General features: G+C 37.0%; 1 protein-coding gene across 10 annotated transcripts in view; it reads left to right on the forward strand.

Moving 5' to 3' along the window:
* The window catches only part of ITCH (itchy E3 ubiquitin protein ligase), a 130,156-nt gene that overhangs the window by 62,188 nt on the left and 47,667 nt on the right, over positions 1–20,301 (forward strand). For 8 of the 10 annotated variants that reach the window (XM_045084102.1, XM_045084101.1, XM_013053384.2 and 5 more), the window contains one exon: positions 6,317–6,371. In XM_045084102.1, the coding sequence (XP_044940037.1) occupies positions 6,317–6,371 (55 nt within the window). The remainder of the gene's footprint in view (positions 1–6,316; positions 6,372–20,301) is intronic. The other 2 variants (XM_013053382.2, XM_013053388.2) reach the window with 1 other exon arrangement.

The following is a 20,301-nucleotide window of genomic DNA, read 5'->3' on the forward strand; positions in this document are numbered from 1 at the left end:
CACCCCCTGCTCTGGCTCAGAGAACAATTTTAATATGCAAAATGAGTGTTAGTTGTAGTTGTCACATTTTCTTTGATAGTCTTTCTTATTTCTTTGGTTTAGAAAATAATTTAATAATTTGCTCTGGTGTTTTCCTCTACTTAAGTACAGCGTTAATAGGCTTTTATGAATCTCTGGGAAGAATCCTTTAGTTAGATAGACTTATTGTTTTAACACTCAGTTCTAAATTAGCAAATTGAGTGTAGGCAGTTATTCATATCTGCAAGTACTTCCTTTTCATCTATTTTTACCTCTTGGGCTGCTGGTGGTGCCATTGAAAAGTATTACTGTCAAAGACATTATTTTTCCTAAAGACAAAAATCTATTTTAGTTATGAATTCATGATTATAAAATGAGAGCATACTCTTGTAAAAATCTTTATTCTTTACCATGTGTATTCTTGGTATATATAAAATTATTTTAGGGATAAGTTTTTCAGCACATGAGACCTTTGGTTCTTATTGGGTGTGTTCCATTCCATTTTGATTTTATCTTACTTCCTTGCATTAGACTCTAGTTTTTGTGGTCCCTTTTAATTTTAATGTAAATAGCCATTTTTGTGTGAATATGTAATGTTTTCTTATCAGTATAATAAATTCTAAGAAACTAGCTTAAATTTTTTGCTTTACCAAATTTTATTTGAAATTACTAGATCTCAGTAAGGTCTGGGCACCAACTAATTTATGGAGGGAAACTTATTTGACTTATCTTTGACGTTTTCTATGTATGCTCAGAATATGAACGAGTTTGCCCTCCTCAAGAAACTAGGAAAACTCTCCACTAGTTCTACTTAAAATCCAAGTATTGAAACAGCTGAAGAGGGAAATAAAGAGCTAAATCTTAGTGTCCTCCCAATCTCCCCTGTGTCTCATTAGTTGAACCCAATGCAAGGTAGAGCCAAAGAAGCCAATTAGTGATTAATGTATGTCCTACAGGTTACACCTGTCGGGCACAGAGCAGGAAGAGAAAGCTGGAGAGTGGTGTTCACCCCTCTTCTCCCTTGCTTCTTTTTTCTTCTTCTTTTTTTTTTTTTTTTTAAATACACAGCCAGAGTAGTTTTGAGAAAACATAAGAAAGACCTTGTCAGATGCCTGCCCCAGTGATTTTCTATAGCACCTTAGAAGTTGTTAAAGCCTATGTGGTCTGACATCCAAAGCTCTTCTACTTTGATGGCTTCATCTCTTACTTACTCTTTTACGCAATTTTCTTGAGTGACACCACTCTCCTTGTGGTTTCTTGAACACTACAGGAACATGCCTGCTTTAGGGCCATTAAAGGTTTCTTTCATTGGCTTGAGCTCTCTTCCTTCAGTATTCTGTGTGATTCACTTCAGGATTTACTTGAATGTCACCTTCTCTGCAAGGTTGTTCCTGGCCATATGTCTAATGTTTCAACAGCCCTCTCATCAAATCCTGACGTACTTTTCTCCATAGAAAAATTCTATTTTCTATCTATTTCTATCTATTTCTATTTGCCGACTATTATATTTTACATTATATGTAGCTTTAATATATTTAGTTTAATGTGAGTTCCCTGAGGATAGGGGTTGTTTTTTTCTGTTTTCCCAGTTTCTAGATCAGGGTTGACACAAGAAGATGATTGATAAATACTTGTTTATCAAATGAATAAAACCAAAAAAAGGATATCATCCTTCTCCTAAGTTTTTTCCTATAATAAAATATTTGAAATCCAGAAAAACAAACAAAAAATCCAAGTATTAAAGCTATAATATGATTATTGTTGGTTTAGAGTAAGATTTTGCTGTATTTTTCATCCTTTTTTAAAAATTTACAAAACACTGACTTATATGCCGTATATGAGAATATATATATAAAACACCTATCTCATTTTATAACATATATTCTTCTATTTATTATGTATAATATATAAACCAGCATAATAGAATTATGCACACATGAATTACTACACAACTTAGAAATTAGAACATTAATAACATCATGGCATCCACCTGTATTTTCCTCCCTGTAGCATTCCTTGTCTTTCCCCTACAGATAATCACTACTCTGAATTTTGAATTTATTATTTCCTTGCTTAACATTTTTTAAAGATTTTTTTATTATTTTTATATGATCTAAGCCAGCTAGATGCTCCTAAAAAATTTTTAATACATATGCATATTCCTAAACAGTGTATTACTTGCCCTTTTTCTTGAGCTCTGTGAATATAGATTTTTCCTTTTTAAGATTTATCCATATTACTGTTTCTGTAACTTATTTTCATTGCTGTATGATAATCTGTTGGGTGAATATACCACAATTTATCCATTTTTATGTCAAAAGATAATTTGGTTTCTTTCTAGTTTTTTGCCATTGTGGATAGTCATAGCTTGAATATTTCTGCATTTATACATTTATATTTCTCTTGGTACACAGGTTGAAGAGTCTGTGTAGGATGTATACTTGGGAGTGGAATTGTTGGTACATATTGATATGTGCATTTTCAGATTTTTTTCCAAATATGGCCCTTTTTTGTTGTGATTCTTTTAATTGAGGTAAAATTTATACAACATACAATTAACCTTATAAAGTAATACAATTCAGTGGCATTTATTGTATGTATAATTAGTATCCACCACCTCTAATTTCAAAACTCTGTCATTACCCCAGAAAAATAAACCATTGTCCATTCTATAATCACTTCCTGATCTCCCCTCCCCTGCACCCCACCCCAGCCATTTGGTAAACATTAATCTGCTTTCTGTCTCTGTGGATTTGCCTATTCTGGGTATATTATAAAGAAGAAATTATATAGTATGTGACCTTTTTTGTCTGGATTCTTAGCATATTGTTTTTGAGGTTTATCAATTTGAAACATGTATCAGTACTTCCTTTTTTGTGGCTGAATAATATTCCATTGTATGTATATGCCAGTTTGTTTATCATTTTCATCCACTGGTGGACATGTGACTTATTTTTCCACCTTTGCCTTTTAATGAGTCATAAATAATAATGCTATAAACATTTGTATGTAAGTTTCTTTGTGCATATGTTTTCATTTCTCTTGGGTATATTCCTAGGAATGGAATTGCTGGTGCTTGTTTGATAGTTTGTTTTTTTCCTTGTTAATTTGCTTTTGATACAGTTTTTTTTTAATGTTCTCCATTTGAAAATTATAATAGATACATATATAAAAAGAAAATTCCAGTATCAGAAATCTTTGGAGATATGTTTTTATGTCTCTCCTTCCTTGAGGCTTGTTTTCTTATATGTTTGCTACTCTTTGATTGCCAGTTTATTTTTTATTGTAGTCTTTGGGTATCTTAGGGGCCTAAATTGGGGATTAATTGCCCCAGAGAAAATTTCTTTTGCTTCTGGTAGTGCCAGGGTGTGCTACATACCTGGGAACACTTCAGCTCCTTTAGAGGATCCCAGACCTTTGTTTCTGTTCTATCTCCGAGCTGATAATAGCCATCAGGAAACCTTCCCCACCCCCCCTCATATTTGCTTACTGCACCCTGTTCCTGCTCTAGTATCAGTTCACTTGTTTGTTTGGCTTTTAAGATTGCTAGGCACCCTGGAAATAGAGCAGTGTGTTAAATAGCTTTGTCTACCAGCTAGTTATTTTGTGGCAGGAAAGCTCTTTTGGGTAGCTTATTGAATAGAAGAGATCTTTGTAGATGTTCCTCCAAAGTGTCCTGTGGGTAATATGTGTGCATTTAGAAAAATGATGATTTTTTGTTGAGGAAATTTGGAGTAGGAATGCTGTAAAAGAACAATACATTTGTAAAATGCAAACTTTAAGTATGGTCATTGTTTCCTTCTTGGAATTCATTGTATAAGTGTCAGATATTTTGTGCCTTTTAAAAAAACTATTCTCTGGAAACACAAGATTAGGTCTATTTAATTTATGCCATACAGTTCATAGTTAGGTCTTCACCTCCGTTTTGAAGTGAAATAAAAGATCGAACAAAATGGCCCTTGTCTATATTTACTGATGAAATATAAATTTGAGGGTGCCTGGATGGCTCAGTGGGTTAGGCCTCTGCCTTTGGCTCAGGTCATGATCTCAGGGTCCTGGGATTGAGTTCCGCATTGGGCTTTCTGCTCACCAGGGAGCCTGCCTTCTTCTCTCTCTCTGCCTGACTCTCTGCCTATTTGTGATCTCTGTCAAGTAAATAAGTAAAATCTTTAAAAAAAAAAAAAAAAGGCAGGGACGCCTGGATGGCTCAGTTGGTTGAGCTGCTGCCTTCGGCTCAGGTCATGATCCCAGGGTCCTGGGATCGAGCCCCACATTGGGCTTCTTGCTCAGCGGGGGAGTCTGCTTCTCTCTCTGCCTCTGTCTGCCACTCTGCCTGCTTGTGCTCTCTCTCTGACAAATAAATAAATAAAATCTTTAAAAAAAAAAAAAAGGCAAATTTGAGACAGTAATAGCTAATACTTATAGAGGGCTTATGTGTTCTGGGCACTGCTCTAAATATTTATGCTTAATCCTCACAACTATTCTATGAAGTAGGTATCCTTGTTGTCTCCATTTTGTGTGAGGTAAAATAAAAAGCACAGGAAGATTATGTGTACTTTTCTAAAGTCATGAAGTTAGTACATGATGGAAGCTATGATGCAGACCAGGCAGTCTGGCCTCAGGGTCCATGTGATTAAATACTATGCTTCTCTGCAATATAAGAAGTTTAGAAGCGGCATTTATTGGTAGATTTAAAAAGAATATTCCAAACGACTTTCTTAATTTTTTAGATAGGTGGGATACTAATTGTCTGATTTTAGTAAAACTATATTTTTATTTCCTTTTCTGATTTCATTTGTCTCATCAGCTATTTTAGGTGAATATAGTCTATATAAAATAAGGGTTTTTTTTTCTTAAAGATTTTATTTATTTATTTGACGACACAGCAAGAGAGGGAACACAAGCAGGGGGCATGGGAGAGGGAGAAGCAGGCCTCCCGCTGAACAGGGGGCCTGACGCTGGGCTTGATCCCAGGATCCTGGATTCATGACCTGAGCAGAACGCAGACATCTAACAAATGAGCCACCTAGGACTCCCTAAAAGTAATTCTTGTAAAACTGAAATGTGCCCTTTTTAGCTAAAATGCATTTCATTGTGCCATGTTTTTAAAACCATTTTTAACTGTTTCATTGAGGTGTATTTTATATTTCATAAAATGTACTCATTGCAAGTCTAAAATTTAATGCTTTTTAGTAATTTAATTGAGTGATCCAGCCATTACTGTAAATCAGGATTAGAACATTTTTATCCCCCGGCAAGATCCCTTTTATTTACACAAAATTCTGTTCTCATATCTAAACCCAGGCAACCACTTATCTATCTTACCTCCAAAAATTTGTCTTTTCTGAAATTTCATTATCATATAACACTAGTAAAATACTGTTGACTTTATTTCCTTATGCTGTACATTTTATGCCCCCACTTTTTTTAATGTAATATTTTCTAGACAAGATGATATACCTGCCAACATTGCTGAGGTGATATAATGTAGTGATGATTCAGCATTTTTTAAATGAATTATTCATTAATTATGCCTTGGAGCAATAGCAGTTACGATTTTACTGTTTAAAACTATGACTGTATTAAGGGACTATTGTTCTTTAACTACAATGAGGTAGACTGTTAAACTTGAATTCTTGTTTCTGCATTTTATAGTTTTTCTTTCTCTGCCTACTATTTTTGCTACAATCACTGGGCCTGCTTTTTAATATTTTTCTAGTGCGCAGGCCCTTACTGAATCCTCAGAATAATTACCATGAATAAAATTTGAAGAAAATGTGAAATTTGTGGCATTAATTTGCCACTTTGAGATTAATTGGTACCTTTCCTATCTTGTAGTTGTTTTCCAGTCTCTTGCATTAGAGAGATGTTACTAGTTTTTTTTTTATTTTCAGATTCTGTTTTTTATCCATTATCCTGATGGTGATCAGAATTTTTTGTGAGGTTTTTGGAATATAAAAGATGGCTGAAGTATTAGATTTGAGTTAGAATCAAACAAACAAACAAATAAATACAAATCTTGAGAAAAAAAAAGAATCAAGCAGACATACATTTCAAAAGGCATAAGTAGGACATGAGTAATAATAATACCTTGACTAATTGACATCTCTTACATGTAGTAAGCATTCGAACAACATTTTGGTAAAACATTTCTAATTTCAATCACATGAACATGTATCACATTTTCCTTGAAATTTAAGTTATAATATATTCTACAATATTTAATGAAAGGCTTTGCATGTTTAGGAAGAAGGTGAAAAACACTTTTTGAATCTCATTTTCTGTGTAAATTTTATTGATGTTAAAGGTGCTTCACAGAGTGATGATGGCTCCAGACCCAAGGATGAAACAAGGTAAGAGTTCACTTTTTGCTTTACTATAGAATATTCGAAGAGATAAGGGAGAATGAATATTAATTGTAGTCAGAATTTTAGTTTGACTAAAACAGAAGTTTAGACTGCTACAAGAATAAACGAGGGTCAAAAAATTCAGGACTCAGGCATCTGGCTGGCTCAGTGACTGGAGCATGCATCTCTTGATCTCAGGGTTGTGGAATTTGAGCCCCACCTTTGGTGTAGAGATTACTTTAGAAAAAAAAAAATCTTTAAAAAAAAATTCAGGGTTCAGGGTAAGAAAGAAAATATTTATGAATGTTTCAGGACTCTTAGCTCATCTGACTGCAGTTCTCCAGATTAGAACAAGGGTACCTGAATTGCCCTTCTGACTGAGCCAGCTCTTCTGACTGTGCCAGCCAGCTGCCAATAGATTCAGCAGTTTCATGTGCCTATCTGCCTTGAGGTCTAGGGTCTGAAAAATATTGATTGCCTTGGGTTGTGTTAACTGACTTAAACTTTTATTTTTTTCAAAGATTTATTTCTTAGAGAGAGAGAGAGAATCTTAAGCACACTTTCTGCCAAGCACAGAGCCTGATGCAGGGCTCCATTCTAGGACCCTGAGATCATGAACAGAGCCAAAATCAAGAGTTCGCCCAGCCACTTAACGGACTGAGCCAACCAGGTGCACCCTGACTTAAATTTTAAGTGTTTAGTGGTCATCCTAGAAGTTGGTAATGGGAGATAAACTTAGAAAAGGAAATGTTCCTAGTCTTAAAGCAGTAAGAGGAATGTATCTTAAAGAGTTAGAAAATCCCATTTGATTCTTTGTTTTTCCCAAACTGAGTAAGCAGTAAATAGGAAGATGGTGAACCACGGAAGTGTCATGGTCAAAGGAGGAGAATAGAAAAGCAGTATCACAGAACATAAGGGAAAATATCTGGAGAAGTGGGTGTTACAGTGTCAAGTGCTGTTAAGAGAGGAGAGGTGGAGCAAGTAGAACAAAATGGTGGTGGTTATTGAAGCTGAGTCGATAGGGAGTTTGTTGTACCAGTCTGTCTACTTGCATGATGTAGGGAAAATTTCATAATAAAAGTTAAAAAAAGACAACTCAGCAAGATCTTTGGGGAAATGAAAGTATATGAAACTGTTGTCTTTCATCTAATAGAGATCTACCTTCAGAGTCGCTTCTATAACAAAGACTCATCTCTCGTACTAATCTCACAAGAGGTGAAAAATTAAGGACTAATAACATCTTGTTCAGGGATTAATAACTGCCTTTTTTTTTTTTCCCCTGAGAAAGAGAAGGGTGGGAGGAGCTGAGAGAGAGAGAGAATTTTAAGCGGCTTCCACGCCCAGTGTGTGGAGCCCAATGATGCAGGACTCAGTCTCACAACTCTGAGATCATGACCTGAGCTGTTAGACGCTTAACCAGCTGAGCCACCCAGACACCCTGAATAATAACTGCTTTTATTGCTCAGTGTGATTAAAAAGCAATAGAAAAGGTTTTTGAAATTATATAAATATATCTGTAGACTGGAAGACAGCATAGGCCTCTTGTGCTTCTTTTTAGTTAGATTTTTAATAGAAGTTTTTTGAATTCCTGAAAATTTCTGCATAATAATGTATAATATTTCAGTTTGCATTCATGAGTTGAGAACTTTTGCATAATAAATCCATATTTTTCCATTAATGAGAATGTGATAGAATTTTGTGTGCTTTCTTGAAAGTCTAAGTCATTTTCTTTTTTTGCAAATGTCAAGTTTTATGTTTTTATTTAATTTTTAAGTAATCTCTGCACACAATGCGGGGCTTAAATTTATAACCCCGAGATCAAGAGTTGTATGCCCTACCGAACTGAACCAGCCAAGTGCCTCCTACAAATCTCATTCTTAAAATACTTTATTTAAACTACTCTGGACAGGGCGCCTGGGTGACTCAGTGGGTTAAACTACTCTGGACAACTATAAGTTTCTTGCAAAGGCATTCCTGGAGTCCTCTCTTCATGCCATTTATTTAATCAATGCTCTACATCTTCCCAAGTAAATCATTGTCATAAATAATCTGAGGAATAGTACCTTCTAAATTTCTGAGATAGTTAGAGTGATCTCTCAGCCTGTCTTTTGTGTTAAGCATGAATTCCTTTGCATTAGCTTTTATTCCAGAGAGCATACCTCTGAGATGATGGGTTTGAAAAGCATTTAGTAAACTGTCAAATTTTTTTTTTTTTAAGATTTTATTTATTTGATAGAGACACAGCGAGAGAGGGAACACAGCAGGGGGAGTAGGAGGGGGGAAGCAGGCTTCCCACTGAGCAGGGAGCCTGATGAGGGCTCGATCCTAGGACCCTGGGATCATGACCTGAGCCGAAGGCAGACATTTAACAACTGAGCCACCCACGCACCCCTTTCAAATGTTTTTAAATGGTACTCTGCAGTAATCATGGCCATGACTGGCTTTTCCCCTTTATTTTTATTTACAGACTTCCTAACTATAAGATTAAAAAGCAGGGCAATATGTATACCCAGTGGACAGGGGCTTTGTGCCCATCTCCTCCAGTCCATTGCCCTAGTTATCATTTAGGAAGATGACTGAACAACTTTTGATTGGTTTACTTTTTTGTCCTAATTCAGGCACTATGTATACTGTGACTATAGTCTTGGTAGTCTTCTATTCTCTGTAACATGTCTGGATGTTTTGTGTTTCTGTGTTGTTTTTTGTCATTTTTATGAAGTTCAAGGTGATCGCTGCCTTGTACTCAAGATTTTGTTATTAGGAGTACCTTTCCAACTGTTATGAACTTATTGTATTGGCATCTTGGTTCTCCATGGTACTTTATCCTGTCCATAAACATCCAAGCTTATGTGTAAGTTAGATATATAAGTGTGATGAGATAAGGAGAGGTTTGTGGTAAGATTGTGGAGCAGAGGAACAGAGCCATAGTAAAGCACATACTTTGTAGCCAATTCCTTTTAAAAGATAGTTGGTAGTGGTAAGTTAATACTGACAATACTGTATAGTGAGTAGGTTTCCATGTTGGTTTTCAAAATCCATTTCAGGTTTTAGTTTCATACCCATTTATTAAAGGAACTAAATGGCTGTGTTTCTCAAACCTCAGAGTACACCAGAATCACCTGGGAGACTTGTTCAACTACAGGTTGTGTCTTAATCTCTAGTTCTCAATTTGCTATTTCTAGTTTTGGCTCAAGATTTGTGTTTCTCAGGTTTCTAGGTGATGGTGATGTTGTTAGACCAGGCCATATACTTTGAGAATCACTATGGTTAGACATACAGCTATTTCTTAGATTACAGCTAACTAATATGGGAAATTTTTTCCCGTTACGTAATGAGGTCTGTTTCTTGAAAATCCCACCTTGCAGAATTGTCATTCTACCTTAATCTCATACTCTTTTACTTCAGAACTAGTTTAAATCTTGTTTCTTTTGTTGAACTTTTAAAATTTTTGTTTATTATTAAAAAATAATGCTTGATGGTTTTAAAAAATGTTTATCAGTATGTAAAATGTTTAAAAGCTTCATGGAAGAAATGGCATTTGGCCCAAGACCACAAAGCATAATTATAATTTGGCTTTGCATGCTTTGGGGAATTGGAGAGGGGAAGGACTTCTAGGTGGAAGGAAGAAAAACAGATGGGGAACAATACAGGGTCTTCAGTTATAGCATAAATAGCTCAAAATAGAGTAATTGAAAGGGAAAAATAGGAGGTGGTGAATTTGAGAGTGGAATCAACCAGTTAATGTTTATTGCATCTTATATGTCAGGCAGTGTGTTGAGCATGTTTCCCCTCATTTCAGTGAATCTTGAACATTTTTATGAAGTAGGTAGGTGTATATCATTTTTATGGGTGATGAGAAAACTGAGGCTTAGAAAGAGAAAGGAACTTGCTTGAGTTAATAAGGCTCAACATAGCATAGTTGAGCCTGGGATTACCTGACCTTCAGAGCCTGAACTCATAATTGTCATGCTTTACTGTGACCTAAAATGGGACTTCTTTTTTTTTAAATCTCATAAGTGCTTGATCCTCAATAAATGTCAATTATTTTTAATGTTACATAGGTTGGGGCCAGATAGAGGTTTTTGTTTGTAAATACAGATATACTTCATTTTATTGTGTTTTGCAAATATTATGTTTTTCACCAATTGAAGGTTTGTGGCAACCCTGAATTGAACAAATCTGTCAGCACCATTATTTTTAACAGCATGCACTCACTTGTATCTCTGTCACATTTTGGTAATTCTTACACTATTTCAAACTTTTTCATTGTTATATTTGTAGTGGTGATCTGTGATCAGTAATCTTTGATGTTACTGTTGTAATTGTTTTGGAGTACGACAAACTGTGCCCATATAAGATGGTGAACTTAACTGATAAATGTGTGTGTTCTGACTGCCCCACCGATAGGCTGTTCCCTGTCTCTCTCCCTCTTCTTGGGCCTCCTTATTCCCTGAGTTACAACTGTTAGGCCAATTAATAACCCTATAGTTGCTTCTAAGTACTCAAGTGAAAAAGAAGAATTGCTTGTCTCTCACTTTAAATCAAAAACTAGAAATAATTAAGCTTAGTGAGGAAGGCATTTTAGGCCAAAAGCTAGGCAGGGCTCTTGCACCAAATAGTTAACCAGGTTGTGAGTGCAGAGGAGAATTTCTTGAAGGAAATTGAAAGTGCTATTTCAGTGAACATACAAATGATATGAAAGCAAAGCAGCCGTATTGTTGATATGGAGTATTAGTAGTAGATTATAAGTAGCCTGGATAGAAGATCAAACCAGCTACAACTATCCCTTAAGCTAAAGCTTAATCCAGAGCAAGGCCCTAACTCTCTTCAGTTCTGTGAAGGCTGAGAGAGATAAGGAAGCTGCAGAAGAAAAGTTTGAAGTGAGTGGTGTTTGGTTCATGAGGTTTAAGGAAAGGAGCCATATCCATGATCATAGAAGTACAAGATGAAGCAGCAAGTGCTGATGTAGAAGCCAAAGCAAGTATCCAGAAAATCTGGCTAATTCCATGAAGGTGGCTACACTAAAAACAGATTTTCAACATAGATGAAATAGCCTTATACTGAAAGAAGATGCCATCTAAGACTTTCATAGCTGGAGAGAAGTTAGTTCCTGGCTTAGAAGGGCAGGCTGACTCTCTTGTTAGGGGCTAATACAGTTGGTGACTGAAGTTGAAACCAGTACTGATTGGCCATTCCAAATATCCTAGGGCCCTTAAGAATTTAAATTTACTCTGCCTGTGCTGTATAAACAGAACAAAAAAACCTGGATGACATTGCATCTGTTTATAAGGTTTATTTAATATTTAAAGCCCACTGTTGAAGCCTACTGCCCAGTAAAAAGATGCCTTTCAAATGTTACTGCTCATTGGCAGTGCATCTGGTCACCCAAGAGCCCTAATGGAGATGTACAATGAGATTAATGTTTTCATGCCTGCTAACACAGCGTGTGTTCTGTAGCCAATGGAGCTAGGAGCAGTTTTGACCTCAGGTTTTATTATTTAAGAAATACATTTTTAAAAAAGATTTTATTTATTTATTTGAGAGAGAGCACAAGCAGGAGGGAATGGCAGGCAGAGGGAGAAGCAGGCTCCCTACTGAGCAGGGAGCTCAATGTGGGACTCCATCCCAGGATCCTGGGATCATGACCTGAGTCGAAGGCAGACACTTAACTGAGTCACTCAGGCGTCCCATACATACATACATACATACATACATACATTTATTTTTATTTATATTTTAAATGTTTATTTATTTCAGAGAAAGGGAAAGAGAGCTCACAGATGAGCAGGAGGTATGGGGCTGGGAGAGAATCTCAAGCAGACTCCATGCTGAGCATGGAGCCCAGTTGGGAGTCTCTGTCCTATGAATGTGAGATCACAGCCTGAACTGAAACCAAGAGTCAGATGCTTAACTTACTGTGCAACTCAGGCACCCCAGGAAATATATTTCTTAATGTATTTCTTAATAACTGCTATACATAGTGATTTCTCTGATGGATTGGACAAGATAAATTGATAACCTTCTGGAAAGGAGTAAACATTCAAATGCCACTAAAAATATTTGTGATTCATGGGAGGTCATAATGTAAACATTAATAGGAGTTTGAAAAAAATTGATTACAATCCTCATGGATGACTTGGAGGGTTTAAGACTTCAGTGGAGGAAGTAATTGCAAATGTGGTAGAAATAGCAAGAGAGCTAGAATTAGAATCAGAGCCTAAAGATGTGACTAAATTGCTGCAATCTCATGATAAAACTTAAATAGACAAGAAGTTTTTCTTATGGATGAGTTAAAGAAAGGGGGTTTTTTGAGATTAAATCTACTCCTGGTAAAGATGCTGTGCAGATTGTTGAAATGACAACAAAGGAAGTAGAATATTACACAAACTTAGTTACAAAACACCAGGACGGTTTTAGAGGATTGATTCCGATTTTGAAAGAAGTTCTACTTTGGTAAACACAGTATCAAACAGTATTGCTACAGAGAAATCATTTGTGAAGGGAAGATTCAGTTGTTCTAGCAAACTTTATTGTTGTAAGAAATTGCCACAAACACATAGGGGAAAAGGGGAAAAAATGAAACAAGACAAAACAAGAGAGAGAGACAAACCGTAGGAGACTCTTAATCTCAGGAAGCAGACTAAGGGTTGCTGGAATGGAGGGCAGTGGGAAGGATGGGGTGACTGGGTGATAGACAGTGGGGAAGGTATGTGTTATGGGGAGTGCTGTGTATTTTGTAAGACTTATGGATCACAGGCCTGTACCTCTGAAACAAATAATACATTATATGTTAATAATTTTTTTAAAAAGAAAAAAAAAGAAATCAACACAGCCACCCCAACAACCTTCAGCAACCACCACACTTCTCAGTCAGCAGCTATCAGCATCAAGGCAAGACCCTCCACCAGCAGAAAGATTAAGACTTGAATCACTTTCAGGGTGGATGATGGTTAGCATTTTTTAGCAACAAAGTATTTTTACATTAAGATTAGTACATTGTTGGGGTGCCTGGGTGGCTCAGTGGGTTAAGCCTCTGCCTTCGGCTCAGGTCATGATCCCAGGGTCCTGGGATCGAGTCCCACATCGGGCTCTCTGCTCAGCAGGGAGCCTGCTTCTCTCTCTCAGCTTGCCTCTCTGCCTGCTTGTGATCTCTGTCTGTCAAATAAATAAATAATAATTCTTAAAAAAAAATTAGTACATTGTTCTTTTTAGACATAATACTGTCGCACACTTAATAGACTATAGCATAGTGTAAGCATATATGCACTGAGAAATTTTAAAAAATTGACTTTAATACTTGCCTTATTATAGTGGTCTGGAACCAGTATTGTTGAGGTATGCTGGTATAGGCTCATGGAATCTTTCTGTGGAGAGGAATGTCTCTAAAAATATTTAAGTGAGGCATTGGTATGATCAGAACTCCATTGGAAAAATTATTTCATTTGATAATCATGTATAGTTTGAATGAAGGTGGGAAGACCTAGGCAGGAAGTTGTTACAGTAATCCAGTAAGAGAGAAGGAGGGTTAGAACTGGGACACTGGTAGTGGAAGAGTAGAGAGAGAATGTGGAAGTGAAATCAGTGAGACTTTAGCATCAGGAGGCATAGGAGAGAAGAAAAGTCAAGTTTCCCAGGAAGATAGCTGTACCACTCATGGAACTGGAACATGAGAGGAATGATAGTATTAGAATTGGAGAGTTATTCTAGATCTCCTGCATTTAGTTGATAATTTGGTACCAGAGGATAAGAATAAGACAAGGATGACCATTTCTGATTTGGGAATCATTTCCGAGATGATATTTGAAATCATGAAATTTGAGACTCTAGGGGAAAAGACAAGGAAGAGGAAAGAACAAGAACAATGGGAACTATGTTTAGTGAATGGAAGGAAGAAAACAAACAGAAGAGATGGTTAGAAGTGGGAGTAAAAGATTAGAAAACACTGTCACAGAAGTTAAGAGAAATGTTTTTATTTATTTATTTATTTTAAAATATTTTATTTAGTTGAGAGACAGTGCAGGAGAGCACAAACAAGAGGAGCAGCAGAGAGAGAGGGAAAAGCAGGCCTCTCACTGAGCAGGGCTCAGGGTTTGATCCCAGGATCCTGAGATCATGACCTGAGCTGAAGTCAGTTAATGACTAAGTCAGCTAAGCACCCCAATTTATCATTTTTCATACTGTTAAATATCTGTCATTTGCCCTTAAGTCATTATTTTATTTTATTTTAAGATTTTATTTATTTATTTGACGGAGAGAGATCACAAGTGGGCAGAGAGGCAGCCAGAGAGAGGGAGAAGCAGGCTCCCCACTGAGCAGAGAGCCTGATGTGGGGCTAGATCTGAGATCATGACCCAAGATGAAAGCAGAGGCTTAACTCAAAGTTTTTGATTTCTGTATATTTAAATTTATTCAGGAATAAGTTCACTGTTCACATTTTCTTCTAAAGGTCTCATAGTTTCATTTTTTTGAAATCAGTTTTTAAATCATCCTGGAGTCTCCTCTATTCTTGGAATAAGCTGAACCTCTAACCTGACTTCTCTTTTTCCACACAGCCAGTTTTCCTTGGCTTAGTCTAAGACCTCATTCTCTTCTACAGTATTTGTCAGCATTAAAAACCCCATATTTTAAAAACACTTCTCTTGGGGTACCTGGGTGGCTCCCTGCTCAGCAGAGAGTCTGCTTCTCTCTCTCCCTCTACCCCTCACCCCAGCTTGCTCTCTCTCTCTCACACTCTACATTTTCTCTCTTGCTCTACACTCTCTCAAATAAATAAAATCTTTTTTAAAAATCCTCAGATTGTAAAAAGATATTACAAATAATAAGGAAAACCATTCTCTTATGAGAATTATATGACAGAAAGATTTACAGGAGATGTATACAGTTCATGGAAGAAGAAACTCAAATGGCTTCTAAATGAAATATTGTTGAACATTAACTTTTTTATTTACAAGATTAGCAAAGACTTAAAAATATTTACATACCTGATGGTGAAAAGGGCATTTTCATAACTAACTGATAAGAAAATACCTTTGAAAATATTTTTAAAAAAATTTAGCAGTTAGTATTTCAGTCTTCAAAATATTTGCATACTTTAACCCAGGTATTCTATTCTGACAGTCTGTCTGTGGGAAATAGAACCACCCTCCCCCCCACTACCACCACCAAAAGAAAAGAAAAAATGTTGGAATGAGGACATGTCTATATGTTATCCTATAGTCATTAGATATTATAAATGTTTTTGAATAATTTGGGGGAAGTGCCACATATATAATAAATAACAAAACAAACACAAATTTGCTCAAGGTAAGAAACATTTAATGATCACAGACACAGCCAATGAAATAGGACTGGCAAGAAATGGGCATCCATGTCTTAATGGGATTGATCTCCAGAATGTAGGATGGAAGGTGATTTTATAATTAGAAGCCGTTTTTCACTTTGAAAGAGTGGAAGTCTTTGGAAAATTAAAATTACTAAATATGTTAATTACATAAATACAAGAAATTATAATGAAGGAAAAGAGAATGAAAGAACAAACAGCTTTGGTGTGGCACCTGGCTGGCTCAGTTGGTAGAGCATTTGACTCTTGATCTTGAGGTGATGAGTTTGAGTCCTACATTGGGTATAGAGAGTCAATCAATCAATCAATCTTAAAAAAAAAAAAAAAGGGACCAGCTGTGAAGAGCAATAGGATTGAGGAAATGTTTAGGTTGAGTAGTTTGATTATATTTGTGAAGTAAGAGGAAAGAGCTGGAAGAAGGAAGATGATGGAAGATATAAGGAGTGAAATGATGGTGGAAAGTCCTAGAGGATATAGGCTGAAATCAAGGACACAAATTAACCTTGAAGAAGTGAAGAGATTTCTTTTTCCCCCCAAAAAAGGAAACAAAGAAATGAAGGTGATTAATGGCACAGAGAATTTTTTATGATTGATTTATTATTATTTTTTAACAAGTTTATTCTTAAATATATAGCAGGATCTAAGATAAGACTTACTTTAACTATAGTTGACAATAGATGCTACAACAGACAGGGAATCCAGATGTTTAAACAGGAGTGGAATTAAGGAACACCATTTGTCTCAGACACAAGAGACAGCTTACTTTTCGTCAAATTTCCTAATTCCATCTACGGCCAGGGGGCCCTTCTCTGCAGCCTTTGCTTTTAGCTCCTTGAGTTTTTTCTGCCCCTCCTCTGTTTCTGCTTAAGTGCCTTATCTTCCTTGTACATTTCCTTGGCCTGCTTCTTGGGCTACTTCAGAAGCTTCTGCCATCCTTGTGGCCGTACATTGTACCTGCTGCCCCTTCAGAACAGAGACGTTTAGACAGTTGAAGGATAGTGGATAATCATTATTAGAGAAAAGGCAGCATTGGAGCCATCTACAGATTGGGAAAGTGATCAAGAGTAGATTAGATCGGTAGGAAATGATTGATATCCAAGCAGTATGGGTAGTCCAGTTGAAGTTGTTAAATAAGGTCAACTGTAGCTTTTGTTGCCTCAGTCCCTAAAATGAGCATGCTTTAAGATTTAAGAAACTGATGTCTGCCAGGATAAGAAGATGGAGACTCAAGAAACACAATTTTAATTTCTTTTTGGTTTTTTTTTGTGTGTGTAGGTCTCTCTAATTTTACAGCACCTAGTAAAAGTCCTTTGCCTTACCAGATTACTATCAATTTTTTTTATTACTGTTAATTTTAACATCAGTACACCAATCCCGATGAATCCATGGTGTTCAGTTGTCGTAGTCCTCCATAACTTATAATTGTTTAGCTCCCAGGAGATCTGAGGTGTGATTTCTTCCTTTTTAACAGGGAAAAAAGTGCTCACTTTGGCAACTAAGCAGGGGCAGGGAGAAAAGACTACCTTGTTAGACATTGGAAATGAAAACTTGGGGACTTTTTCTTACTGGGTACAGTGAAAAATTTACAGGGACCTTTTATAGAACAGACTGCCCCTTTAATTTGGTACTTTTTAAAAAACTAGTTTATTTACTCTGCTAAATTACACCTGATTTTGCCACCAGAACATTATCTGTCATTACGTCTTGGCCCCAGAGAACAGTAGTAGAAAAAGTAAAAAGTAAATGAAGATTAGTTGTAGTAGAAGGATTGCTTGGGGCTAGGGGATAATGGATAATAATGAAGGAATTAAAGGACCTAGGGGAAGTAGTAGCCTCTGGTGGAGCCCAAGTGGGACTTGAAGGGAGCTGCTGAACTATGAATTTAAGAGGGGGTTAAAAGTCATAATGAGAGTGAATCAAAGATAAAGTAGGAGGCAGGTAGGAGTAGAAGGCTGTAGAAGGAGTAGGTAGAGTTGAAAATTAAAAGACATAGGAAGCAAGAGCAATTCTAACCAACAAGGAAATTTAACGAGTTGTCATATTTCCAAGTTGTCAGATAACTATGTTGAGAAACTGAGGCCAAGTTTTTAGAAGGGTAAACAGCATGGATGTTGAAATTTTCCAAGCTTTTTTTTTTTTTTTTTTTTAAAGATTTTATTTATTTATTTGACAGAGAGAGATGACAAGCAAAGCAGCAGGCGGGGGTGGGGGGGTGCAGGCTCCCCGCTGAGCAGAGAACCCCATTCATGGCTCAATTCCAGGACCTTGAGATCATGACCTGAGCAGAAGGCAGAGGCTTAACCCACTGAGCCACCCAGGTGCCCCCAAAATTTCCCAAGTTTTTAATCCTCAACAAGAGAACCAGTTTTGCTACACCTTTGTAATAACAGATTTACCTCATGCCCTGAATGTTCCTACTTACTTACATATTCCTAAAACTTGACTAGCACTGAGGTACAAAGAGATTAAGTAACTGAGTTGCCTGGGTGGCTTAGTCTGTTAAATATCTGACTCTTGATTTTGGCTCAGATCATGATCTCAGGGTTGTGGGATAGAGCCCAGTGATGGGCTCCTTGCTGGGCATGGAGCCTGCTTAAGATTCTTTCTCCCTCTCTCTCTACCCCACCCCTACTCTCCCTCTCCTAAAAAGAGAGAAGTAACTTTTCTTTGGTCATGTAACTATAGAATTAGAGGGGCACCTGGGTGGCTCAGTTGGTTGAGCATCTGCCTTCGGCTCAGGTCATGATCTCCAGGTCCTGGGATTGAGTCGTATCTTAGTCTCCCAGCTCGGTGGGGAGTCTGCTTCTCCTTCTTCCTCTGCCTCTCCTCCTACTGTGCTCTCTCTATCTCTGTATCTCTCTGAAATGAATAAAACAAAAAATCTTAACAGCAGAGTCAGAAACTAGAAACCTTAGTTTCATAGTTTTGGTTCATTCTATCATTTGTTGTCTTATCTTTTAAAAAATATTGGTTCTTAAAAACATTAAGAACTAATTAGTAATCTATTGAAATAGTATGGGAGGCAATACTTAGAGTCTTAAAGAGGTATACTACTCAAAATGGGTTTGGAACTTAGCACCTAGGGGAGGTGTAGCAGTGTCAGAGCGGACTCTTCTTGCCTTCAGTTCATATTTTGGGGTGGCTTGGCCTTCTTGTAGGCAGTCAGCACTACCCAGGTGCTGACTGCCAATTACTGAACTGTTCTTCTATTCAAAGTAAGCATTTGAGGCACCCCCAAAGCAGTCTTGTTGTGTCCTACTATTCACCCAGATCACCTGAGGATCTTATTAAAATCCAGTTCTGATATAGTGGGTGCTGGGAGTGGAGTGCAAGATTGTACATTTCTCACCTTTTTTTCTTTTTTAAGATTTTATCTGTTACAGAGCATGCATCCAAGTGAGGGGAAGGGCAGAGGGAGAAGGGAGGGACAGGCTGACTTGGAGCCTGATGCAGGGCTCAGTTCCTATCCCACAACCCCAAGAACATAAACTATGCCAAAACCAAGCAAATGAGCCATGCAGGTGCCCCAAGATTGTGCATTTCTAATAAGCTCTTACGTGTTACCCTTGCTTCTGTTCCAAAGACTACTTTGAGTCGAAAGGCCCTAAAGAACTTTAAGGCAACATAGTTTAAAAATGATTTAATTTTTTGTGCTGCCTCTCAATTTTAATTTCTTGAATTAAGTAGATTTTACTTTATTCAGTCTTATTTTGAAGGTCCAGTAGAGTATTAACACTGTGTAGTAGTTCGCTGCTTACCAAGTAGTAGATAGCAGTCTTAACTGAGGCATCTTCAAACCGGCTACATTCACTCTTTGCTTTCTAATTCATGGCAAGATCCCCTGGGAAAAGGAACCAACTATATTTAGCTGGCCATAGTAGTGACTTTTCAATTTGACATTTCCTGTTGTTTTCCCCTTTCTTCTCTGTCCCTCAATTAATGCATTGGTTTGAAGAAATGATAACCTTTTTTTTTTTTAAAGATTTTATTTATTTATTTGACAGAGAGAGAGAGGGAGAACACAAGTAGGCAGAGAGGCAGGCTGAGAAAGAGGAGGAACCAGGCTCCCCACTGAGCAGAAAGCCTGATACAGGGCTCGATCCCAGAACCCTGAGATGATGACCTGATCCAAAGGCAGAGGCTTAACACACTGAGCCCACCCAGGCGTCCCAGAACAATAATTTTCAACATTTTGTATATCCGTTGCTGGGATGGAGAGAAAACATCTTATCTTTGGGATAAAAGTATTTCTTCTGCCAAAGAACAGTCAGCCCTATCCCCAAACTGAATATGTTAAGAGCCAATGGAAACCAGGAAAAGGATGGTGATATTAGCTGTGGTCATAATAAAATAAGGCCCTTCCTAAGACATTTGGATTTTGAGAATTTGATTCTGTTCTTGCTTATACAAGGCCTCCAAAGACTTTCTTGAAATCGGAATCACCTTACCTAATAGTTTTGAAGGCTCACAAGTGTTTCTGTGTGCTTTGGCAACCCCTCACTCTGTATCTGGGTGGGCTCTGAGGGTTGTATATAAGACTCTGCCCAAGGGCTATTTATGTATTTGGTAAAGCTGGCCAGAAATTTTAAGTTCTGG

This window comes from Mustela putorius, unplaced genomic scaffold (genome assembly GCF_011764305.1).
Source record: "Mustela putorius furo isolate JIRA1106 unplaced genomic scaffold, ASM1176430v1.1 tig00000743_pilon_pilon_pilon, whole genome shotgun sequence".
NCBI lineage: Eukaryota > Metazoa > Chordata > Mammalia > Carnivora > Mustelidae > Mustela > Mustela putorius.